The sequence below is a fragment of the Entelurus aequoreus genome, linkage group LG14, assembly GCF_033978785.1.
Source record: "Entelurus aequoreus isolate RoL-2023_Sb linkage group LG14, RoL_Eaeq_v1.1, whole genome shotgun sequence".
Taxonomy (NCBI): Eukaryota; Metazoa; Chordata; class Actinopteri; order Syngnathiformes; family Syngnathidae; genus Entelurus; species Entelurus aequoreus.
In genome coordinates this window covers 27,707,254-27,727,627 of record NC_084744.1, presented here as the reverse complement: position 1 = coordinate 27,727,627, position 20,374 = coordinate 27,707,254, and the positions used below count along the sequence as shown (strand labels likewise).

Here is a 20,374-nt window from a genome sequence, read left to right as displayed (position 1 = left end):
ATGGAAGCAGCAGCAGTAGTTGACACTGATGTTGACGTTTCTGTAGGTCCATGCCGCACTAGTCTTCTTCTTCTTTTCACGCTAACTGTTGATGTGTAGCCCATTTCTAACAATGGCAAAGGGTGCTCATCCGTTGGTTTACCATGCAAGAAATGTTTACTGCAGATCTGTGAGTCTTTTGTAGGCTTCCAGTCCACCCACTTGTTATTAGCGTTCTTACATTTCCTATTAATGACCTTAATCCATCTTATTTTCATGTCTGAATCTTTTGGAAATGGGTACTGTTTGAATGGTGGATCACAGACACATCTTCCTGAGTCAAAATAACACTCATGAATGTCACACATAGTTTGTTTCCATCTTGTGAGGTGATGATGTACTATTAGAACATCTCACAACTGAGCAAATTGTCTTCGGCAAATTGAAACATATACACGACGCGGAATAAACAATAATTCAGAAATATATCTACTACTATTCACGCTAAAGAGTAAAAACAAACCACAAACTGATGAAGTTTACTAAAACGTATGGAGTTGCTTGGCTTTGTTTACCCCTAACGAACTTTGACCTCGACAAATTGGACATGCGCAGAAGCCAACTTCGAACTAGTCCATCGAAATACCGGAATACCGGAAGAGATCACCAATGCAATAGATAGCAAAAAAAATCATTTGACACAATTAATCATGAACATTTTAATAAACTAATTACAAACCCCGTTTTCATATGATTTGGGAAATTGTGTTGGATGTAAACATAAACGGAATACAATGATTTGCAAATCCTTTTCAACCCATATTCAATTGAATGCACTACAAAGACAAGATATTTGATGTTCAAACTCATAAACTTTATTTTTTTTTTGGCAAATAATAATTCACTTAGAATTCCATGGCTGCAACACGTGCCAAAGTAGTTGGGAAAGGGCATGTTCACCACTGTGTTACATGGCCTTTCCTTTTAACAACACTCAGTAAACGTTTGGGAACTGAGGAGACACATTTTTGAAGCTTCTCAGGTGGAATTCTTTCCCATTCTTGCTTGATGTACAGCTTAAGTTGTTCAACAGTCCGGGGGTCTCCCAGGTGCTATTTTAGGCTTCATAATGCGCCACACATTTTCAATGGGAGACAGGTCTGGACTACAGGCAGGCCAGTCTAGTACCCGCACTCTTTTACTATGAAGCCACGTTGATGTAACACGTGGCTTGGCATTGTCTTGCTGAAATAAGCAGGGGCGTCCATGGTAACGTTGCTTGGATGGCAACATATGTTGCTCCAAAACCTTTATGTACCTTTCAGCATTAATGGCGCCTTCACAGATGTGTAAGTTACCCATGTCTTGGGCACTAATACCACCCCCATACCATAACAGATGCTGGCTTTTACACTTTGCGCCTATAACAATCCGGCTGGTTCTTTTCCTCTTTGGTCCGGAGGACACGACGTCCACAGTTTCCAAAAACAATTTGAAATGTGGACTCGTCAGACCACAGAACACTTTTCCACTTTGTATCAGTCCATCTTAGATGAGCTCAGGCCCAGCGAAGCCGACGGCGTTTCTGGGTGTTGTTGATAAACGGTTTTCGCCTTGCATAGGAGAGTTTTAACTTGCACTTACAGATGTAGCGACCAACTGTAGTTATTGACAGTGGGTTTCTGAAGTATTCCTGAGCCCATGTGGTGATATCCTTTACACACTGATGTCGCTTGTTGATGCAGTACAGCCTGAGGGATCGAAGGTCACGGGCTTAGCTGCTTACGTGAACCCTTTGATGATATTACGGACCGTAGATGGTGAAATCCCTAAATTCCTTGCAATAGCTGGTTGAGAAAGGTTTTTCTTAAACTGTTCAACAATTTGCTCACATATTTGTTGACAAAGTGGTGACCCTCGCCCCATCCTTGTTTGTGAATGACTGAGCATTTCATGGAATCTACTTTTATACCCAATCATGGCACCCACCTGTTCCCAATTTGCCTGTTCACCTGTGGGATGTTCCAAATAAGTGTTTGATGAGCATTCCTCAACTTTATCAGTATTTATTGCCACCTTTCCCAACTTCTTTGTCACGTGTTGCTGGCATCAAATTCTAAAGTTAATGATTATTTGCACAAAAAAAAAAAGTTTATCAGTTTGTACATCGAATATGTAGTCTTTGTAGCATATTCAACTGAATATGGGTTGAAAATGATTTGCAAATCATTGTATTCCGTTTATATTTTCATCTAACACAATTTCCCAACTCATATGGAAACAGGGTTTGTACACTCCATACTTAGTTCACGAGGGCTGGAGTTTTGACAGTGTAGTGCTGTCCCAAATCCATGATGTTGGTTACGCACTTAAAGGAAAAATGACCTTTGCAAAATATAAAGTTGGCGATGATTGAGGAAAATAAACATAACTCTGAGCACAAATACACCAATTGGGGCGTGTTAGGTGCAACATCCCATAAAAACCAAACACACAGTTTTTGTTTCGGACCTACACTTTTTTGCCGTTGACTTAACTGCAGTTGACTTAGCCAGTTTGAGAAATGTTTTTCTTAAATTTTTTTAAGCCGCGCACTCCCCCATAGGAGGTGCGCTTCACACTTTTACCACTAGATGATGCTAATGGTCAGTGTTGTGTAGTAACCCAGTACAATACAGTACAGCGGTACTTTGGTTTTTTTAAGTGATCCGTTTCAAAAGGTCGAGAAAAAAAAACGACACAGTTTTATCTTTAAGAAATGATGCAAATCCAAAGACACCCGAAATATGAACGAAAAACACATTTTATGGGGAATAACTAAAGTTTTACATGCAACAAACAATGTGTAATAATAATTAAGGTGGGGAGAATAGCCAGTGTGTGTGTGTGTGTGTGTGTGTGTGTGTGTGTGTGTGTGTGTGAGTGTACGTGTGTGTGTGTGTGTGTGTGTGTGTGTGTGTGTGGTGTGTGTGTGTATGTATATATATATATATATATATATATATATATATATATATATATATATATATATATATATATATATATATATATATATATATATATATCCATCCAGTGCCGGCCCAAGCCTCCATGGGGCCCTAAGCAAAATTTGATTTTGGGGCCCTCTATTTCTGCCAATAATATTGATTGTTGATCATTCACACACCTACTATAAACTCATTGCGGCTCTGGCAGTGTTGTTTACATTATCCTATTGTCAGCCTGGCATGTCTTTACAAATGACATGTCATTTATAAAGATATGGGGGTGGCCCAGTTAAGAACATAAATAATACCAATGAATGAACGAATGATGTCCAGAGTGCCACATATTGTTCCTAATCTTAAAATGTAGAAAACATTCAGCTACAAGAGTGGCCTGGGGTTGAACAGTCCAAGTGATAAAGCTTTGTATTTACAGTAAAAGTGTCATCTTGTCTCATCAGTCTTGTACATATTAGTCTTTAATTACTAGTTTATATTTTTAGTTAATTGTTCATATTTAATGTTTACTTTGTACAAAGAGAGCGCAGTCTACTGAAGTTAAATTCCATGTGTGTTAAACATAACTGGACAATAAAGCTGATTCTGATTCACTTTATTATTTTTGGTAACAAAAACCTGAAACAGCAATGTGCAAAAATAATTCGTAGTGCAAGAAAAACAATAAAGTGCAACAATAAAATCACTTAAATATATATAAGAAGGAACAAATTCAATTGTACAAAAAACATTAAATTAAATATCAAGCAAATACTTAAATAATATTAATGAACAGAGTTCCAGAAACAAGGTAACATAACGGTTTATAAACAAATATAAAGTTACTACATATTAAAACTATGTAAATGTACATAACGATGTGCAAAACATTTTTGGGGAAAAAATCTAAATAAACTACCTTAAATTAAGGTCCTTAATTCACACATTTGACCATCACATCACAGTTTTGTTCCTCTGTTCTTCACCACTCCACCCACTCCTTAAAACCTGTGCTTCCTGGCTTTTCTGGAGGCAAAGTCATTTATGACATCACTGTAAGAAATCTGATGGCCGACTTTGTTATTAATACTAATCACTGCCATGTACGAGTCTGATTCAGACTCGTGCATGCAAAAAATAAAAAATAAGAATTTTTTGTTAATTGCTTTTGGGGGCCCCCTGGTGGCTGCGGGGCCCTAAGCAAGCGCTTAGTACGCTTATGCCTTGGGCCGGCTCTGTATCCATCCATCCATCCATTTTCTACCGCTTATTCCCTTCGGGGTCGCGGGGGGCGCTGGAGCCTATCTCAGCTACAATCGGGCGGAAGGCGGGGTACACCCTGGACAAGACGCCACCTCATCGCACGGCCAACATAGATAGACGACAACATTCACACTCACATTCACACACTAGGGCCAATTTAGTGTTGCCAATCAACCTATCCCCAGGTGCATGTCTTTGGAGGTGTGAGGAAGCCGGAGTATTGTGAGGCAGATGCACTAACCCCTCTGCCACCGTGCTGCCCATATACAGTATATATATATATATATATATATATATATATATATATATATATATATATATATATATATATATATATATATATATATATATATATATATATATATATATATATATATATTAGGGCTGTCAAATGATTAAAATTTTTAATCAGATTAATCACAGCTTAAAAATTAATTAATCATGATTAATCACCATTCGAACTATGTCCAAAATATGCCATTAACTGTATATTTTTGTGGGAATTGAAAGATAAATGACAGAAGACATGTGCATTTAACATATGTATGCATGTTTATTTTAATAACATCCTGTTTTTTACAATGACATTTCCTCGTCAAAATAGGAAAACAAAATAGGATGGCGTCTCTTATTTAAATGAAACTGAAATAGTAAAACAAAATAGGATGGTGTCTCCTTCTATAACACACTAGCCATCTTGGCCATTTCTCTTCAACAAAGGAAAAACAAAGAGATTTCTCTTTTTTATCAAACCAAAAGAACATGGCCTACACAATTACATGTGGCCCGCTTCTCTATTCATCCTTTAGCCAGTTACTGAGGCAAACCAATTTGTCCACATTTTCTGAGAGTAAAGCTGACCGCTTCTTTTGCACAATGTGACCGGCAAGTGAGAAGAGTCTTTCACAGGGAACTGAGGATGCAGGAGTGGCTAGATATTTCCGAGCCAACGGAGCCAGCTTGTCATGGGCTCCTGCATGAGATGACCACCACTGCAAGGGACAGTCCGTCATTTCAATGGTGGGCTCTGCTCTGTACCTGTGTAAGGCTCTGTCAGGCTGTACCTCTTCATCTGATTCTGAATCTGAGCCCAGCTGTAGAAGAAGGTTCATTTTCTTCTTGGGTGGCCCATCTTCAGTAGTGTGTGAAGGTCTTCCAGGTGATTCACGCAGAAGGCCTCCAAGTTTGGTCCACACCTCCTCTCTGTCTGCCTTGGGCACACTTTTCAAGTCCTTAAAACGTGGGTCCAGTGCGGTTGCAATCTTGAGCCATGCATTGTTGGTGTGTTCTTGGCGGGAGCCTAGGTCGTCTTTGAATTTGGTCTTAAATCTAATCATGTATGCAGGGTCCTCATCAGAAGTTTCCATTACACGGTGTAAGTGGCAGAGGGCAGGTAGTACCACTGAGCAGGAGACGTAGGCCTCCCCACCCAGGATCTGAGTCACATACCTGCAGTGGAAAACACACACACACACACACACACAGAGAGAGAGACACAGAGACAGATACACACACACACACACACACACACACACACAGACACAGAGACAGATACACACACACACACACACACACACACACACACACACACACACACACACACACACACAGAGACAGACAGACACACACACACACACACACACACAGACAGACAGATACACACACACACACACACACACAGCCACAGACAGACACACACACACACACACAGACAGATACACACACACACACACACAGACAGACAGACACAGACAGACAGACACACACACACACACACACACACAGACAGACACACACAGACAGACACACACACACACAGAGACAGACACACACAGACACACACACACACACACACACACACACACACAGAGAGAGAGAGAGAGAGAGAGAGAGAGAAGGAGAAAGACTCAAGTAAATTACTTGAATGCAAGTTGTTACATTTAATAGTAGATTAACGTTTGGTTTAATAATTTAATTTCAGCCTACAATGAATTTCCACATTATATGATGGAAGGCTTACCGGCAGGGCTCTAGAAGGGTCTCCAGTCTCTGGAGTTTATCCCATTCTGCTGGCGTCAGCATGACGAGATTATGCTGCTGTTGATCCAGGGTTGCTTTTATTGCTGCTTGATTGGGGATGATGCGTTTGACCATTTCAAGTGTGGAATTCCACCGCGTTGGAACGTCTTGGATCAGTGGCTCCTGCTGCTGTCCGAGTTTCACCTGCTCTGCATTCAGCTCCGTTAAGTTTGCCGGGCTGTGTTTAAAATGTCCCACAATCTTGCGACACTTGGCTAATGCAGGAACAAATCCGCTGTCAGCGAGACTCACAGTGATGCTTCTCTGTATGACGTGCGCGATACAGGGCATATGCTCGTATGGTAGAATACGAGCCGCAGCAATCATATTGCGTGCACTGTCAGTCCCAATGGTTGTAACTTTTCTTTCAATTTCCCACTTGCATGCCACAGTTTGAAACTGTTCTGCACATGCCTCTGCAAAGTGGCGTTCTTCCGTTTTCATTATAGTTAGCGCAAAGGACTGCAATTCCCATGCTTTAGTTATTAAATGTGCAGTTACTCCCAAGTAATTTGTGTTACTCACTGACGTCCAGTGGTCTCCTGTCAGGGCGACATATTCCGCTTGAGCTAAAGCCGCCTCTTTTTTCCCCTTTTCTGTTTCATAGAGTGCGTGGATACTTTTCATTATTGTGCCTCTGCATGGTGGCTTGTAGGATGTATCGAGGGACGCCACTTTCAAAACATCAGCGAAGCCCTTATCTTCAACAATGCAAATCGGTCTACAGTCCTTTGCGACCCATTTGGCAATTGTGTTAGTTAATTTATCCGAGTTGGACTTGCTTACTGGTCTGCGTTCACTCAGGGTTGTCTGACGCAAGCCAGGTGTAGCACTGGAAGCCCCCACAAATGCATGTTTAGCGTTGAGATGGTATTTAAGGCTTGAACAGGTTCGGTGAAACTGAAACTCTCTGTTGCAGTGCGTACAAATGACTGTCTGTTTATTTATTGTTCCATCTTTGTTCTTCTTAAACTTAAATCCCTCCAGAGGGCCAACCTGTTCGTCTTGCTCCATGTTGCTGCTCCGTTCAGTGTCGGGAGGAATTATGGGAAGTATGGGTGGAGGGATTCTGCGCATGCGTTAATTACGTTAAAAAATTTAACGTAATTAATTCCAAAAATTAATTAACGCCGTTAACGCGATAATTTTGACAGCCCTAATATATATATATATATATATATAGCATCCATCCATTTCTACCGCTTGGCGGGGTACACCCTGGACAAGTCGCCACCTCATCGTATATATATATATATATATATATATATATATATATATATATATATATATATATATATATATATATATATATATATATATATATATATATATATATATATATATATATATATATATATATATATATATATTTATATATATATATTTATATATATATATATATTTATATATATATATATATATTTATATATATATATATATATATATATATATATATATATATATATATATATATATATATATATATATATATATATATATATATATACACACATATATGTAAATATTAAGTATACGTGTGCAAATGTGCAAGTCGCCACCTCATCGTATATATATATATATATATATATATATATATATATATATATATATATATATATATATATATATATATATATATATATATATATATATATATATATACACATATATGTAAATATTAAGTATACGTGTGTAAATGTGTATGTATATATAATTTTATTGGAATACAATATGTATTATTATATTCATTATTGAAATATTTTGGTGTTAAATATATTCGTTATTCATTATTATATATCAGTCTGTCTTGATATGCAAACAAACTCCAACGTTCCTTTGACTCTCCTGCGCATGACACATCTCGCGAGAGCAGAGTGGTACCGTCTTGTAACGTCAAGTGTGCGAACTGTCGTGAAAGCACATTGACGCAGAAATAAATAAGCAGTGTCATTATTTGTCCTCCAGTTTGGAAATATTAATGTCATATAAATTACATATTTAATTATTTATTCAAGGATAAAATCGTCTCGGTGCGCGAGATGCACTTTGCTGCTTCTTCTGCTCGTTTATTGTTAGTTAGCTTAGCTCGATAGTTAGCTTAGCTTGTTAGCTGCTAACAGAAGACACAGAAGTTATCAACACATCGCTAAGTAGAGATCAAGTGTGAGAGTAAAGTGTTGTGATTGTGTGAAAATGTCTACATTACAAATGTTGAGAGCGTTGGTGGATCAGCGACTAACTGCTGCCGTTGAAGAAATATTTGTAGTGTTAGAAAGAACGATAGCAGAATACGAGGCGGAACTTTCTAGAACAAAAGAGGAGAACATTCGACTACGGGACGCTGTTTTCAAGAAACATCAAGTTGTGTTACACAGAACAGGTTTGTTTACTTCTTACTCTCACATCTTTACTAACTTTATATTTCATTATTAACAAGAAAATGACATTTGTAATATATAATATAATCACAATGGCCGCAAGCCTTAAAGTGTCTTGTTTGCAACTTCCATCCATCCATTTCCCACCGCTTGTCCCGTACGGGGTTGCTGGGGCCTATCTCAGCTGTACATGGGCGGAAGGCGGGGTACACCCTGGACAAGTCGCCACCTCATCGCAGGGCCAACACAACTTGCTTAAAGTAAAAAAACAAAACTCAATGACTAGCTTGTTATTATTGGTGGTTTAACAAAACACACACACACATATACAGTCCTCAAATTTTTACTTTTTAAGGTCAAGGCAAGTGTTGCCTTAAAGGAGGGCTCATATTTTAGGGCACCAAGGGAAACATTATTTTCTTTCGAGGCAGGGGCTCCAAAGCGCATAAGAAAAACATGGTGTTTACTTTTTGATATCGATATAAAACACAAAGCTGTTTGGCTAATGAAGATTAAAGGCCTACTGAAATGATTTTTTTTTTATTTAAACGGGGATAGCAGATCTATTCTATGTGTCATACTTGATCATTTCGCGATATTGCCATATTTTTGCTGAAAGGATTTAGTATAGAACAACGACGATAAAGATTGCAACTTTTGGTATCTGATAAAAAAAAGGCTTGCCCCTACCGGAAGTAGCGTGACGTAGTCAGTTGAACATATACGCAAAGTTCCCTATTGTTTACAATGATGGCCGCATGAAGTGAGAGAGATTCGGACCGAGAAAGCGACAATTTCTCCATTAATTTGAGCGAGGATGAAAGATTTGTGGATGAGTAAAGTGCAAGTGAAGGACTAGTGGGGAGTTGAAGCTATTCAGATAGGGAAGATGCTGTGAGAGCCGGGGGTGACCTGATATTCAGCTGGGAATGACTACAACAGTAAATAAACACAAGACATATATATACTCTATTAGCCACAACACAACCAGGCTTATATTTAATATGCCACAAATTAATCCTGCATAAAAACACCTGCGTGTTTGTTATGCTAGCTCCTAGCTCCTCTGCTAGCTCCTAGCTCCATAGAACACGCCAATACAATTCAAACACCTGATCAACACACACAATCACTCAGCCCAAAAGACCGTTCACCTAACCCAAGGTTCATAAAGCTTATATATTTTTAAAAAGTTACGTACGTGACGCGCACGTACGGTACGGTACGTGTTATGCTAGCTCTTAGCTCCTCTGCTAGCTCCTAGCTCCATAGAACACGCCAATACAATTCAAACACATGATCAACACACACAATCACTCAGCCCAAAAGACCGTTCACCTAACCCAAGGTTCATAAAGCTTATATATTTTTAAAAAGTTACGTACATACGCAAAAAAAAGCCAAAGCTGCATACTCACAGTAGCACGTCTGCGTCTTTGTCATCCAAATCAAAGTAATCCTGGTAAGAGTCTGTGTTGTCCCGGTTCTCTACAGGCGTCTGTGTATCCAAGTCAAATGTCCTCCTGGTTAGAGTCTCTGTTATCCGAGTTCTTCCATCTTGACTGCATCTTTCGGGAATGTAAACAAAGAAGCGCCGGCTGTGTACTGTTGTGGCTGACTACGTTCGAAAAATACGTCCATTTCGCACCGACAACTTTCTTCTTTGCTTGCTCAGCTTCCTTCTTCATAATGCAATGAACATGATTGAAACAGATTCACGAACACAGATGTCCAGAATACTGTGGAATTATGAAATGAAAACAGAGCTTTTTCGTATCGGCTTCAATGTGGAAGGCATACCCGTGTTCGCCGGTCTACGTCACGCGCATACGTCATCCTCAGAGGCGTTTCGAACCGGAAGTTTAGCGGCAAATTTAAAATGTCACTTTATAAGTTAACCCGGCCGTATTGGCATGTGTTATAATGTTAAGATTTCATCATTGATATATAAACTATCAGACTGCGTGGTCGGTAGTAGTGGGTTTCAGTAGGCCTTTAAGTCTAATAAACAAGCTTTGTTCTTCAACAACAACCACGTACTTCAGTGCAACAGTTTGGCCAACAAAAATAAAGAGGAGTGATACCTCTCACATCTAACACGCAATCTTTGTGCCTCACTGACAACTCAGCCAGCGATCAATTCGATGAGATGACAAAACATTTTAGCTAGTATTGATGTTATTAAAAAACTATCAAAAAAAGCAGTTGAATAAAGGAGGAGTGAGCATCCCCGTAAACCATACTTGCCAACCCTCCCGTTTTTAGCGGGAGACTCCCGGTATTCTACCTCCCGGCAGAAATGTTCTCCCGACAAACTCCCGGTATTCAGCCGGAGCTGGAGGCCACGCCCCCTCCAGCTCAATGCGGACCTGAGTGGGGACAGCCTGTTCTCACATCCGCTTTCCCACAATATAAACAGCTTGCCTGCCCAATGACGTCATAGCATCTACGGCTTTTAGAGAGTAGAGTGCACAACTGCGCACACAACAAGGAGACGAAGCAGAAGAACGAGGAAGTTACAGACATGGCGACGCCGTCGACGAGCAAGATGAAGAAATACGCTTGCAAGTTCCAAAACGAATGGAAACAAGGATTTCAGTTCATCCAGGACAGTTCGAAGGGGAAGGGGTATGTAATTATGTTGCCTGTACATTTTGTAGAACAGACTTCTCCATTGAACACAGTGGCCGAAATGATATACTCATTTATGAACGGAGAAGTTAAACAGGACAATGCTGCCATCTACTGGATAGCCTCCGGAACACTGAAATTCAAGTATTTATTTTATTTATATGTATAATAAGATAAATATATATATATATATATAGCTAGAATTCACTGAAAGTCAAGTATTTCATACATATATATATATGAAATACTTGAATTGGTGAATTCTAGCTGTAAATATACTCTCCTCTTAACCACGCCCCCAACCACGCCCCCGCCCACCTCCCGATATCGGAGGTCTCAAGGTTGGCAAGTATGCCGTAAACAAACTACAGACTTTATAAACAAGTTGTGACAACGTTCCCGACACATCACCTGCTGCATGCTAACTCTCAGTCCCAGCAGCTGCCGGAAGGACGCTAGCTACATGTTTAAAATTCAACTGCAACATCAAATATTATTCTCCTCCAACAGCATTGCGCTCTTAATCGCACACCGACACTCCATGGAAGTAGAAGCGATTGAAATTAAGTGAAACGAAGCGATCAGGGGGAACATTTTCAAAGCAAAGTCCAAGAAATCGCCGCCATGTCGCCCGAGCCAAACGGCTCCAGTGAGCATGCGCAGACGCTGCGGCGCTTCAGTATTCAGGAAGTAAGCAGTTGCGTAAAATGCATTGATAAATTAAGTTTTTTTTCGGTAATTACAAATGTAAACGGTGTTACTAAACGTCTGGAATTTCATCACTGTGTATCATTATACCGTTTATCGTTACATCCATAGTCCATTAACAAGTAAAAAGTGAAGTGCGGTCACGGCATGTTCTTGCCTTAAATGCAGGTCAATTTTTTCGGGCATTACAGCAAGTCACAAGGGCGGTCGCAGCAATTGCCGCGGCTGCCGTGGTTAAATTTGAGCTCTGCATATATATACATATATAAAGGGACAAGCGGTAGAAAATGGATGTATATATATATATATATACTGTATATATATATATATATATATATATATATATATATACTGTATATATATATATATATATATATATATATATATATATATATATATATATATATATATATATATATATATATATGTATATATATGTGTGTATATATATACACATATATACTGTAAATGTATATATATGTTATTCCATTAAACAGTCAAAGGCCAGGACTTCCTTAAAAGATTTGACAAAATTAATTTTGCAAAGGTCACGGGCAAAGTCAGGCCCTGTCTACATTAAGCCGGATAGCTCCTTAAACAAATAATTATTTAGCCTAAGCCCAGTGTCAGCCATACTAATCCATCGTTTAAGGTCCCCCTCCTTGGATAATTTTTTACACGGGTAAGTGCGTCGTGTAAGGCTGAAACGACGCGTCGACGTAGTCGACGTCATCGACGTCATCGGTTACGTAAATACGTCGACGCCGTTTTTGTGCGTCGACGCGTCGCATAATGACGTCACACTACCGTCATGGCGAAGCGCAAAGCAGACGATCAAAGAAGACGATGCGAGCGGTGCGAGCGAGGGGGGAAAAGCATGGCAAAAGTGGTCAAAAGTGTGGGAGTATTTCAATAAACGGCCTAATAATGTTGTTGTATGCACACTGTGTCGAGCGGAAATGGCCTATCATAGCAGCACAACGGCTATGAACGAACATTTGAAAAGAAAACCATCATCTAGTCAATCGTCCGCGCGAGCATACGTTGTCATCATTACACAAAAACATGAATGTGTCATTTGTATCTGCTAGTGGTGTAACGGTATGTGTTTTGTATTGAACCGTTTCGGTACGGGGCTTTCGGTTCGGTACGGGGGTGTACAGAACGAGTTTCTAAGCTAAAGCTAAAGTCTTAACAAGCTGCTTTGCTCCGTCTGCCTCTGTCTCAGCACGCAGCATTGTCCCACCCACACAACCATCTGATTGGTACACACGCAGCATTGTCCCACCCACACAACCATCTGATTGGTACACGCGAAGCATTATCAGCCAATCAGCAGTGCGTATTCAGAGCGCATGTAGTCAGCGCTTCAGCATGGAGCAGATAGGTGTTTAGCAGGTGAGCATCAGGCAGCGGACTCTCCCCAAATGATAATAAACACCTCCCAGTCAACTACTAGTAACATCACTATGAGCCCGTTGACCTTCTAGAAACTTAAACTGCAGCTCAGCTCACTCGCAATCCTGGCTTGAGGTGAAGGCTAATTAGCTCTCAGTTCCAGCCACATCGACCCCTTCTGAGCGCCTATTTTCAGCTGCTGGGAATATTGTAAACAAGAAAAGAAGCAAAGCAAGTAGACATGCTAACCTTTCTTCATTACAACTGTTAGTCACTCACTGGAATGAGTAGAATTGGTTATTGTGTACTGTGTTGGACTGGATGTTTATTTTGCACATTTTAAAAGCAATACTTAATGTTTACAGTGCTCCAGAATATTTAGATTGGCACTTTTTTGTATTGGATGTTTATCTTTATTTTTGCACATTTTAGCAAATAAGCAATACTTTCACTTTTGTTGAAATGTTTACACTGTTACAGAATATTTCGTTTTGCACTTTTTTGTATTGGATGTTTATCTTTATTTTTGCACATTTTAAAGCAAAATAAGCAATACTTTTACTTTTGAAATGCTTATACTATTGCAGAATATTAAGATTTGCACTGGATGTTGACTTTTATATTTGCACATTAAAAAGCAAATAAGCTACTTTTAATTTTGTTAAATGTTAAAAGTTTTAAATGTTTACATTGTTACAGAATATTTAGTCATGTTGTTGTCAATGTTGACTGAGTGGCCATACTTCTTTTTTTTTGTAAATAAAAGCCATGCCTTTTGAAAAAACGGGCCTACATTTATTTTTTCATCTTCATTTTGAATAAAAAAATAATCGGTAAAAGGAAAAATAATCTATAGATTAATCGAAAAAATTATCTATAGATTAACCGATTAATCGAAAAAATAATCTATAGATTAATCGATAGAAAAATAATCGTTAGCTGCAGCCTTAGCGTCGTGTATTTCTTGAATCTCCGGCTCTTAGCTTTGTATGGACTCATCGATCGTTTACAAACTGAGTTCGGAGAGGAAGTGACGCCAGAAAGACCGCGCCCCACACAGGAAGTGAGGTCAGAAAGTACGCGCCGCAGCCATCTTCATTGCAGACGCTTGTGGAAATCACACGTGAATACCTTAAAAGAAGGAAACGTGCGATTACAGCTATTTCGGATACAACACATCTCAGACGGCAACATAGCAAAGTTGAGCGACAGTTTTGGATAAAGCCTGGAAGAACGGCAGCCTGGTGGGATATGTTTGTCAACGAGTGTGTTGTGCCACACGAACGGCAAGAGAACTTTCCAGGTCAGCTGTGATTCTTCTTAGCAAAAAAACTTTGTCCATTTGTCAAAGGGGAGACAACGAGAATGCGAGCTCCTGTGGACCAGAGAGTACTACGGAAAACAGCGAATGCATTTGGACTGGCAAAGCAGACTATCAGTTATTGTCAGCGATGGATGTCGAGCGATTACTCAACGTCTAGTTTTGTACTCCATAACTATTGTGAAGCCATAAGGTGGTTGCGGCCGTCAAGTACGGCCGCCAATTTCAGTCAGTGTCCTGACCAGATATCTAGATCCCTAGATTGATTGTTGTAAAATGTTATTCATCACATATTTTACTTTCTCATGTCCATTAAAGATACTGTAGGATTAATGTATGATGGCTCAGTTGTGATTCACTACAATAGGGCTAGTCTAACAGCTGCTGATGGTGAGGCAAGCAAGGTTTACTGTTAAATGAAATGTGGCAATAGGCTACATTGAAACACAGGGTAAGAATACACTTCCAGGTCAGAGGTAACTATGACGCGCACATTTTTTTCCCACACATGCGTACTAGGTCGCGTTGCGCCGGAGGGAGGGAGGGGGTCTTAAATGGTGGTATTGTGTGTGTGGACAAGGATAAGGTTAGGTGGGATATAGCCTGGATAACCTTAGCCAGCTTTGTGTAGAAGGGGCCTCAGTATTGGTCGCAATCAGTTAGCTATGATCGCAAAAGCTTAACACACCATACAAACACTCACAATATGACTGATAGTGTGTTAAAAAATATGAAAGACCATCTCAAAAAACCGAATAGAATTTTACAGATTTTTCGCTGAGAATGCATATAGGTAAAATAATGTGGGATTTGTAATGTTCGCTACGAATGATAAAACACTGAATATTAAGAACACAAACGTCTCTCCTGTTTATTTCTCAGAAGGCAGTCTCAAAATTATTATTATTTTTTTTACAATAAAGCAAAATGTAACAAATATGCAACGAACACGGCAAAACATGAACGCAAAGAACAAAAAACCACCCACAGATTTAAATAATAAAAACCCATATAATGTCACTTTTCTGCAGAACAGAACTTTGCTGTAGAAATCTGCTTCCGTCTCCCTTCCTGACACTCACGTCTCAAGCTGGATGCGGTAAACAAACTTCCCATTCTCTTTCTTGCCTCATCTGCTGGGAGCAGCTGTTACGTGACCGTAATAACCTGTGTTTCACTCAAAAGCACAGATTCCAACCATTGTAGTTCAAGACTTGGCGGTCATTTTAAAACATATCGTAATTTGCCCAGAACTGGTCTAAATGAAAGCAAAACAGGTGTCATCTTATTTGGCCAACATGTTGACTGTAGTCTATCCCACCCATCCATTTCCTACCGCTTGTCACTGCACTCGGGCGGAAGGCGGAGTACACCCTGGACAAGATTTCCAGTGTCTCTAAAGAATAAGCGGAAAATCATCCTAATTCTTGTCAACCAGCAGGGTGAGCTGGTCACTAGTTGGCTGGCATGTAGTACATTATTTCTTGTGTGAGTATGACTTATTCAGAGAGCAAACAGCCCACTTTCACGTATGGCGTTTACGATGTACGGAGTGCAGGTATTACTTTAAGGATGTGTTTATGTAAATGAATTGGATTGGACCTTGGTCTTGGAAGGCATTTCCCTGAAGGTCTTCATGGGTGAGCTGGAAGTACCCTTGTTGCTGTGACGGGAAACTGATGAGATTGTGGAATCATATGTGTGACGGACAATGTCTTATGTGACTGAGCAAAGCTGGACGTTTCTAAAGCATGTGTTTGTCTTCTCGTGTCCCGCAGACCTCGATGAAGAACATCATCTCTATGAGCAGGAGGAGGAACCACAGCCCCTCCACATTAAAGAGGAAGAAGCGGTACCACGGCCCCCCCACATTAAAAAGGAAGCGGTGAAGCCACAGTCTTCCCACATTAAAAAGGAAGCGGTGGAGCCACAGTCTTCCCACATTAAAGAAGAAGCAGCGGAACACAGCATCAGTCAGGAGGGAGAGCATATTGAAGCACTGGTGGAGTTCCCAGTGACTGGTGTCCCTGTGAAGAGTGAAGATGATGAGGTCAAAGGTGAAAGTGAGGAGAAGAGAGAGGCGGAGCCTCCAAGCAGCAGCTCAACACAACACATGACAACAGAAGCTGATGGAGACCACTGTGGAGGATCACAAGCAGACAAGCTCTTAGCTCCACTATCAGATAGTGAGGACACAACGTCACACTCTCCTGACACTGATGATGAACACTCTAAAGATGATAAGACATGTCACACTGACAACACTCGCTTGAAATGTTCTCACTGTGACAAAACCTTTAAGTACCATTGTCATCTGAAAACCCACATGAGAACGCACACTGGAGAGAAACCTTTTTCTTGTTCAATCTGTGGTTTATCTTTTACAAGGAAGGACATTATGAAAGAGCACACAAGAACACACACAGGAGAAAAACCTTTTTCGTGTTCTGTGTGTGATTCAAGGTATGTACGAAGTCAAGATTTGAAAAAACACCTGAAAAGACACACTGGGGAAAACCTTTTTAAGTGTTCTGTGTGTAATTCAAGTTTTGTCCGAGGTGAACATTTGAAAACCCACATGAGAACACACACTGGAGAAAAACCTTTTTCTTGTTCAATCTGTGGCTTATCTTTTACAAGGAAGGTCAGTTTGATGGATCACACAAGAACACACACTGGAGAAAAACCTTATTCATGTTCATTCTGTGGTAAATGTTATCCAAGGAGGTACCAATTGAATTCTCACATGAGAAGACACACTGGATTGAAACCTTTTTCGTGTTCAGTGTGTGATTCAAGTTTTGTTCGAAGTCGAGATTTAAAAAAACACATGAAAATTCACGCTGGGGGGAAAAATGTTGAGTTGCAGTGTGTGTGATGAAAGATTCTCTCATGAGTACCAACTTAACAAACACGAGTGTGCTGGTGAGAACAGCAGCAGTAAAATAAAAAAAAGGCTGCGCAGACCTCCACCAGGCCAAATCTCCCAATAAAATCTGTTGAATCCAGAAGGTGGTTAGGTTTAACGCCAACATTTAATGACATGTTCCTTATCCCATTTCTGACATGTCCTGAAAGTTTCATTGACATGCGACCATACTTCATTTTGTTATGTTATTAACTGACAATCAAACAAACCCCAAATCACTTTTAGCTACTTTTCAATTACTTCAATAGCAAACATATAAATATGTTTCTTAGTTACACATCCTGGAAAAGAACATCCACACAACAGTTTATATGTATTATTCATTCTTACTAATACTTTTAGTCATGTACTAACACATCAATTTGTACTTCTGCTAATATTTAAGAAGTGATGATGATGTTATGGTTCAGTGTGCCCCTTCACAGGCTTGCTGTCTCCAAAACAAGTCTCCACCATGGTGGTGCCAGCGGTCCTACTACTTGTACTTGTACACTATACAATATAATTATGCACACCTTTTGTAAGATAGACATTTTTGTTTGTACTAGCAATTTGAAACCAGCGCTATATCTTTTGCATGTGACCTTGTCAAATAAAATATCTGTTTTTTATGACTAATGGTCTGATTATTTGAGCTGTTCTAACACAAATAAGTCTATTCTGTTGAGGAACTAAACTGATGCAAGATTTGCTCTTTGATTTGGTGGATGCATCAACAGAGAGAGGGTGTGCAGTGCCCCCTTTGGTTGGACCGAAGATGACTTTGAGACAACTGAAGAGCATTTTGGAGTTGATAGAGTCTGCTTAACGCTAGATTTCCTCAGTTTTTGACTTCCATCAAATGTCTTGCATAGAGCAAAGCTCTCTTTGGACTTTGGGCTTGACAGTCTTTGAACCTGTCATGTCCACAGGTCAGTATAGGCTCTTCTTTTTTCATCAAGTCGTGCCTGTACAGCCATGTCGTACTCATCAAACCAGTCTTGATTAATTCTCTGCTTCTTGCCAAACACAGCTTGTGCAGTCGCTGTTACTACGTCCCTGAACTGGGTCCATTTGTCTGGTGTACTGCCTGTAAGGGGTCCTTTTGAATCCAATTATTGGTCCAAGCTGGCAGGAGAGTGAAGTTTGGCTGTATTTAACCATGCTTTAGTGACCTTTGCCTATACTTTCACGTGGTTCTCATTGGGCTAAATTTGGAACCTTGGTTATTAGTTTTCCTGCCATCTTATGTGTCTAAACAATAAAGTTCCTTGAATCCTTCAACTCCCCCACCCGGATACTCACCAGAACCCCTTTAGTCCAGCACATCACCCTGGTCTTGCGGCAACTCCACTGGCTCCTCGTTTAAGACCGTAGCCAATTTAAGATCATTCTTACTTTGGAACACCAAAACTTCCACAATATGGACTCATTTAGCCTGTTCAAATCAAGAACACACTTATTCCAGGAGGCTTACTCACTTTGATTTGAGCTATTTCTAGTTTTTCTTAAATCTACATCAGTATTTTTAAACTGACATTTTCTGTTTTATATTGTTCAATTTTGTTATAATTGTATTGTCTCTAGAAAGGCACCTTATAAGTAAAATTGATCATTATTATTCGTACTGTTCGTATTGTTCATAAACAAACGATTTGGTCCTTGTTAAGAATTCTCCATGTTTATATACGTTTTCAGATACTTTTATTTTGAAGCACTTCTTGACAGTGTCACTTCCGCTTCCTTTTTGACTTGGGTTTGATTGATTGATTGATTGAGACTTTTATTAGTAGGTTGCACAGTGAAGTACATATTCCGTACAATTGACCACTAAATGGTAACACCCGAATACGTTTTTCAACTTGTTTAAGTCGGGGTCCACTTAAATTGATTCATGATACAGATATATACTATCATATATACTATCATCATAATACAGTCATCACACAAGATAATCACATTGAATTATTTACATTATTTACAATCAGGGGTGTGGAGGGGGGGGGGGTAGGATATGGACAGCAAGTAGTGGACATAGAGAGAGAGAGAGAGAGAGAGAGAGAGAGAGAGAGAGAGAGAGAGAGAGAGAGAGAGAGAGAGAGAGAGAGAGAGAGAGAGAGAGAGAGAGAGAGAGAGAGATCAGAAGGCATAAGAAAAAGTATCTGCATTTGATTGTTTGTATTTGATTATTAGCAATCCGGGGAGGGTGTTAGTTTAGGGTTGTAGCTGCCTGGAGGTGAACTTTTATTGCGGTTTTGAAGGAGGATAGAGATGCCCTTTCTTTTATACCTGTTGGGAGCGCATTCCACATTGATGTGGCATAGAAAGAGAATGAGTTAAGATCTTTGTTAGTTTGGAATCTGGGTTTAACGTGGTTAGTGGAGCTCCCCCTGGTGTTGTGGTTATGGCGGTCATTTACGTTAAGGAAGTAGTTTGACATGTACTTCGGTATCAGGGAGGTGTAGTGGATTTTATAGACTAGGCTCAGTGCAAGTTGTTTAACTCTGTCCTCCACCTTGAGCCAGCCCACTTTAGAGAAGTGGGTAGGAGTGAGGTGGGATCTGGGGTGGAGGTCTAGAAGTAACCTGACTAGCTTGTTCTGAGATGTTTGGAGTTTAGATTTGAGGGTTTTGGAGGTGCTAGGGTACCAGGAGGTTAAGTTAAGTTAAAGTTAAAGTACCAATGATTGTCACACACACTAGGTGTGGTGAAATTTGTCCTCTGCATT

At 39.8% G+C, this 20,374-nt stretch overlaps 3 protein-coding genes across 3 annotated transcripts in view; 1 reads left to right on the top strand and 2 right to left on the bottom strand.

The window, feature by feature from the left end:
* Positions 1–20,374, bottom strand: part of LOC133664590 (zinc finger protein 431-like) — a 404,655-nt gene that overhangs the window by 160,887 nt on the left and 223,394 nt on the right. The gene's annotated exons all lie outside the window — the stretch shown is intronic.
* On the bottom strand, positions 4,961–6,630 carry LOC133664684 (E3 SUMO-protein ligase ZBED1-like). The gene is made up of 2 exons (XM_062069520.1): positions 6,244–6,630; positions 4,961–5,672 (listed from the first exon to the last, which is right to left on the bottom strand). Exons 1-2 carry the CDS (start codon positions 6,627–6,629, stop codon positions 5,018–5,020), a joined length of 1,041 nt encoding a protein of 346 aa, XP_061925504.1. The 5' UTR covers position 6,630; the 3' UTR covers positions 4,961–5,017.
* LOC133664668 (zinc finger protein 37-like) lies at positions 8,178–18,281 on the top strand. Its single transcript, XM_062069498.1, has 2 exons — positions 8,178–8,682; positions 16,517–18,281. Exons 1-2 carry the CDS (start codon positions 8,496–8,498, stop codon positions 17,614–17,616), a joined length of 1,287 nt encoding a protein of 428 aa, XP_061925482.1. The 5' UTR covers positions 8,178–8,495; the 3' UTR covers positions 17,617–18,281.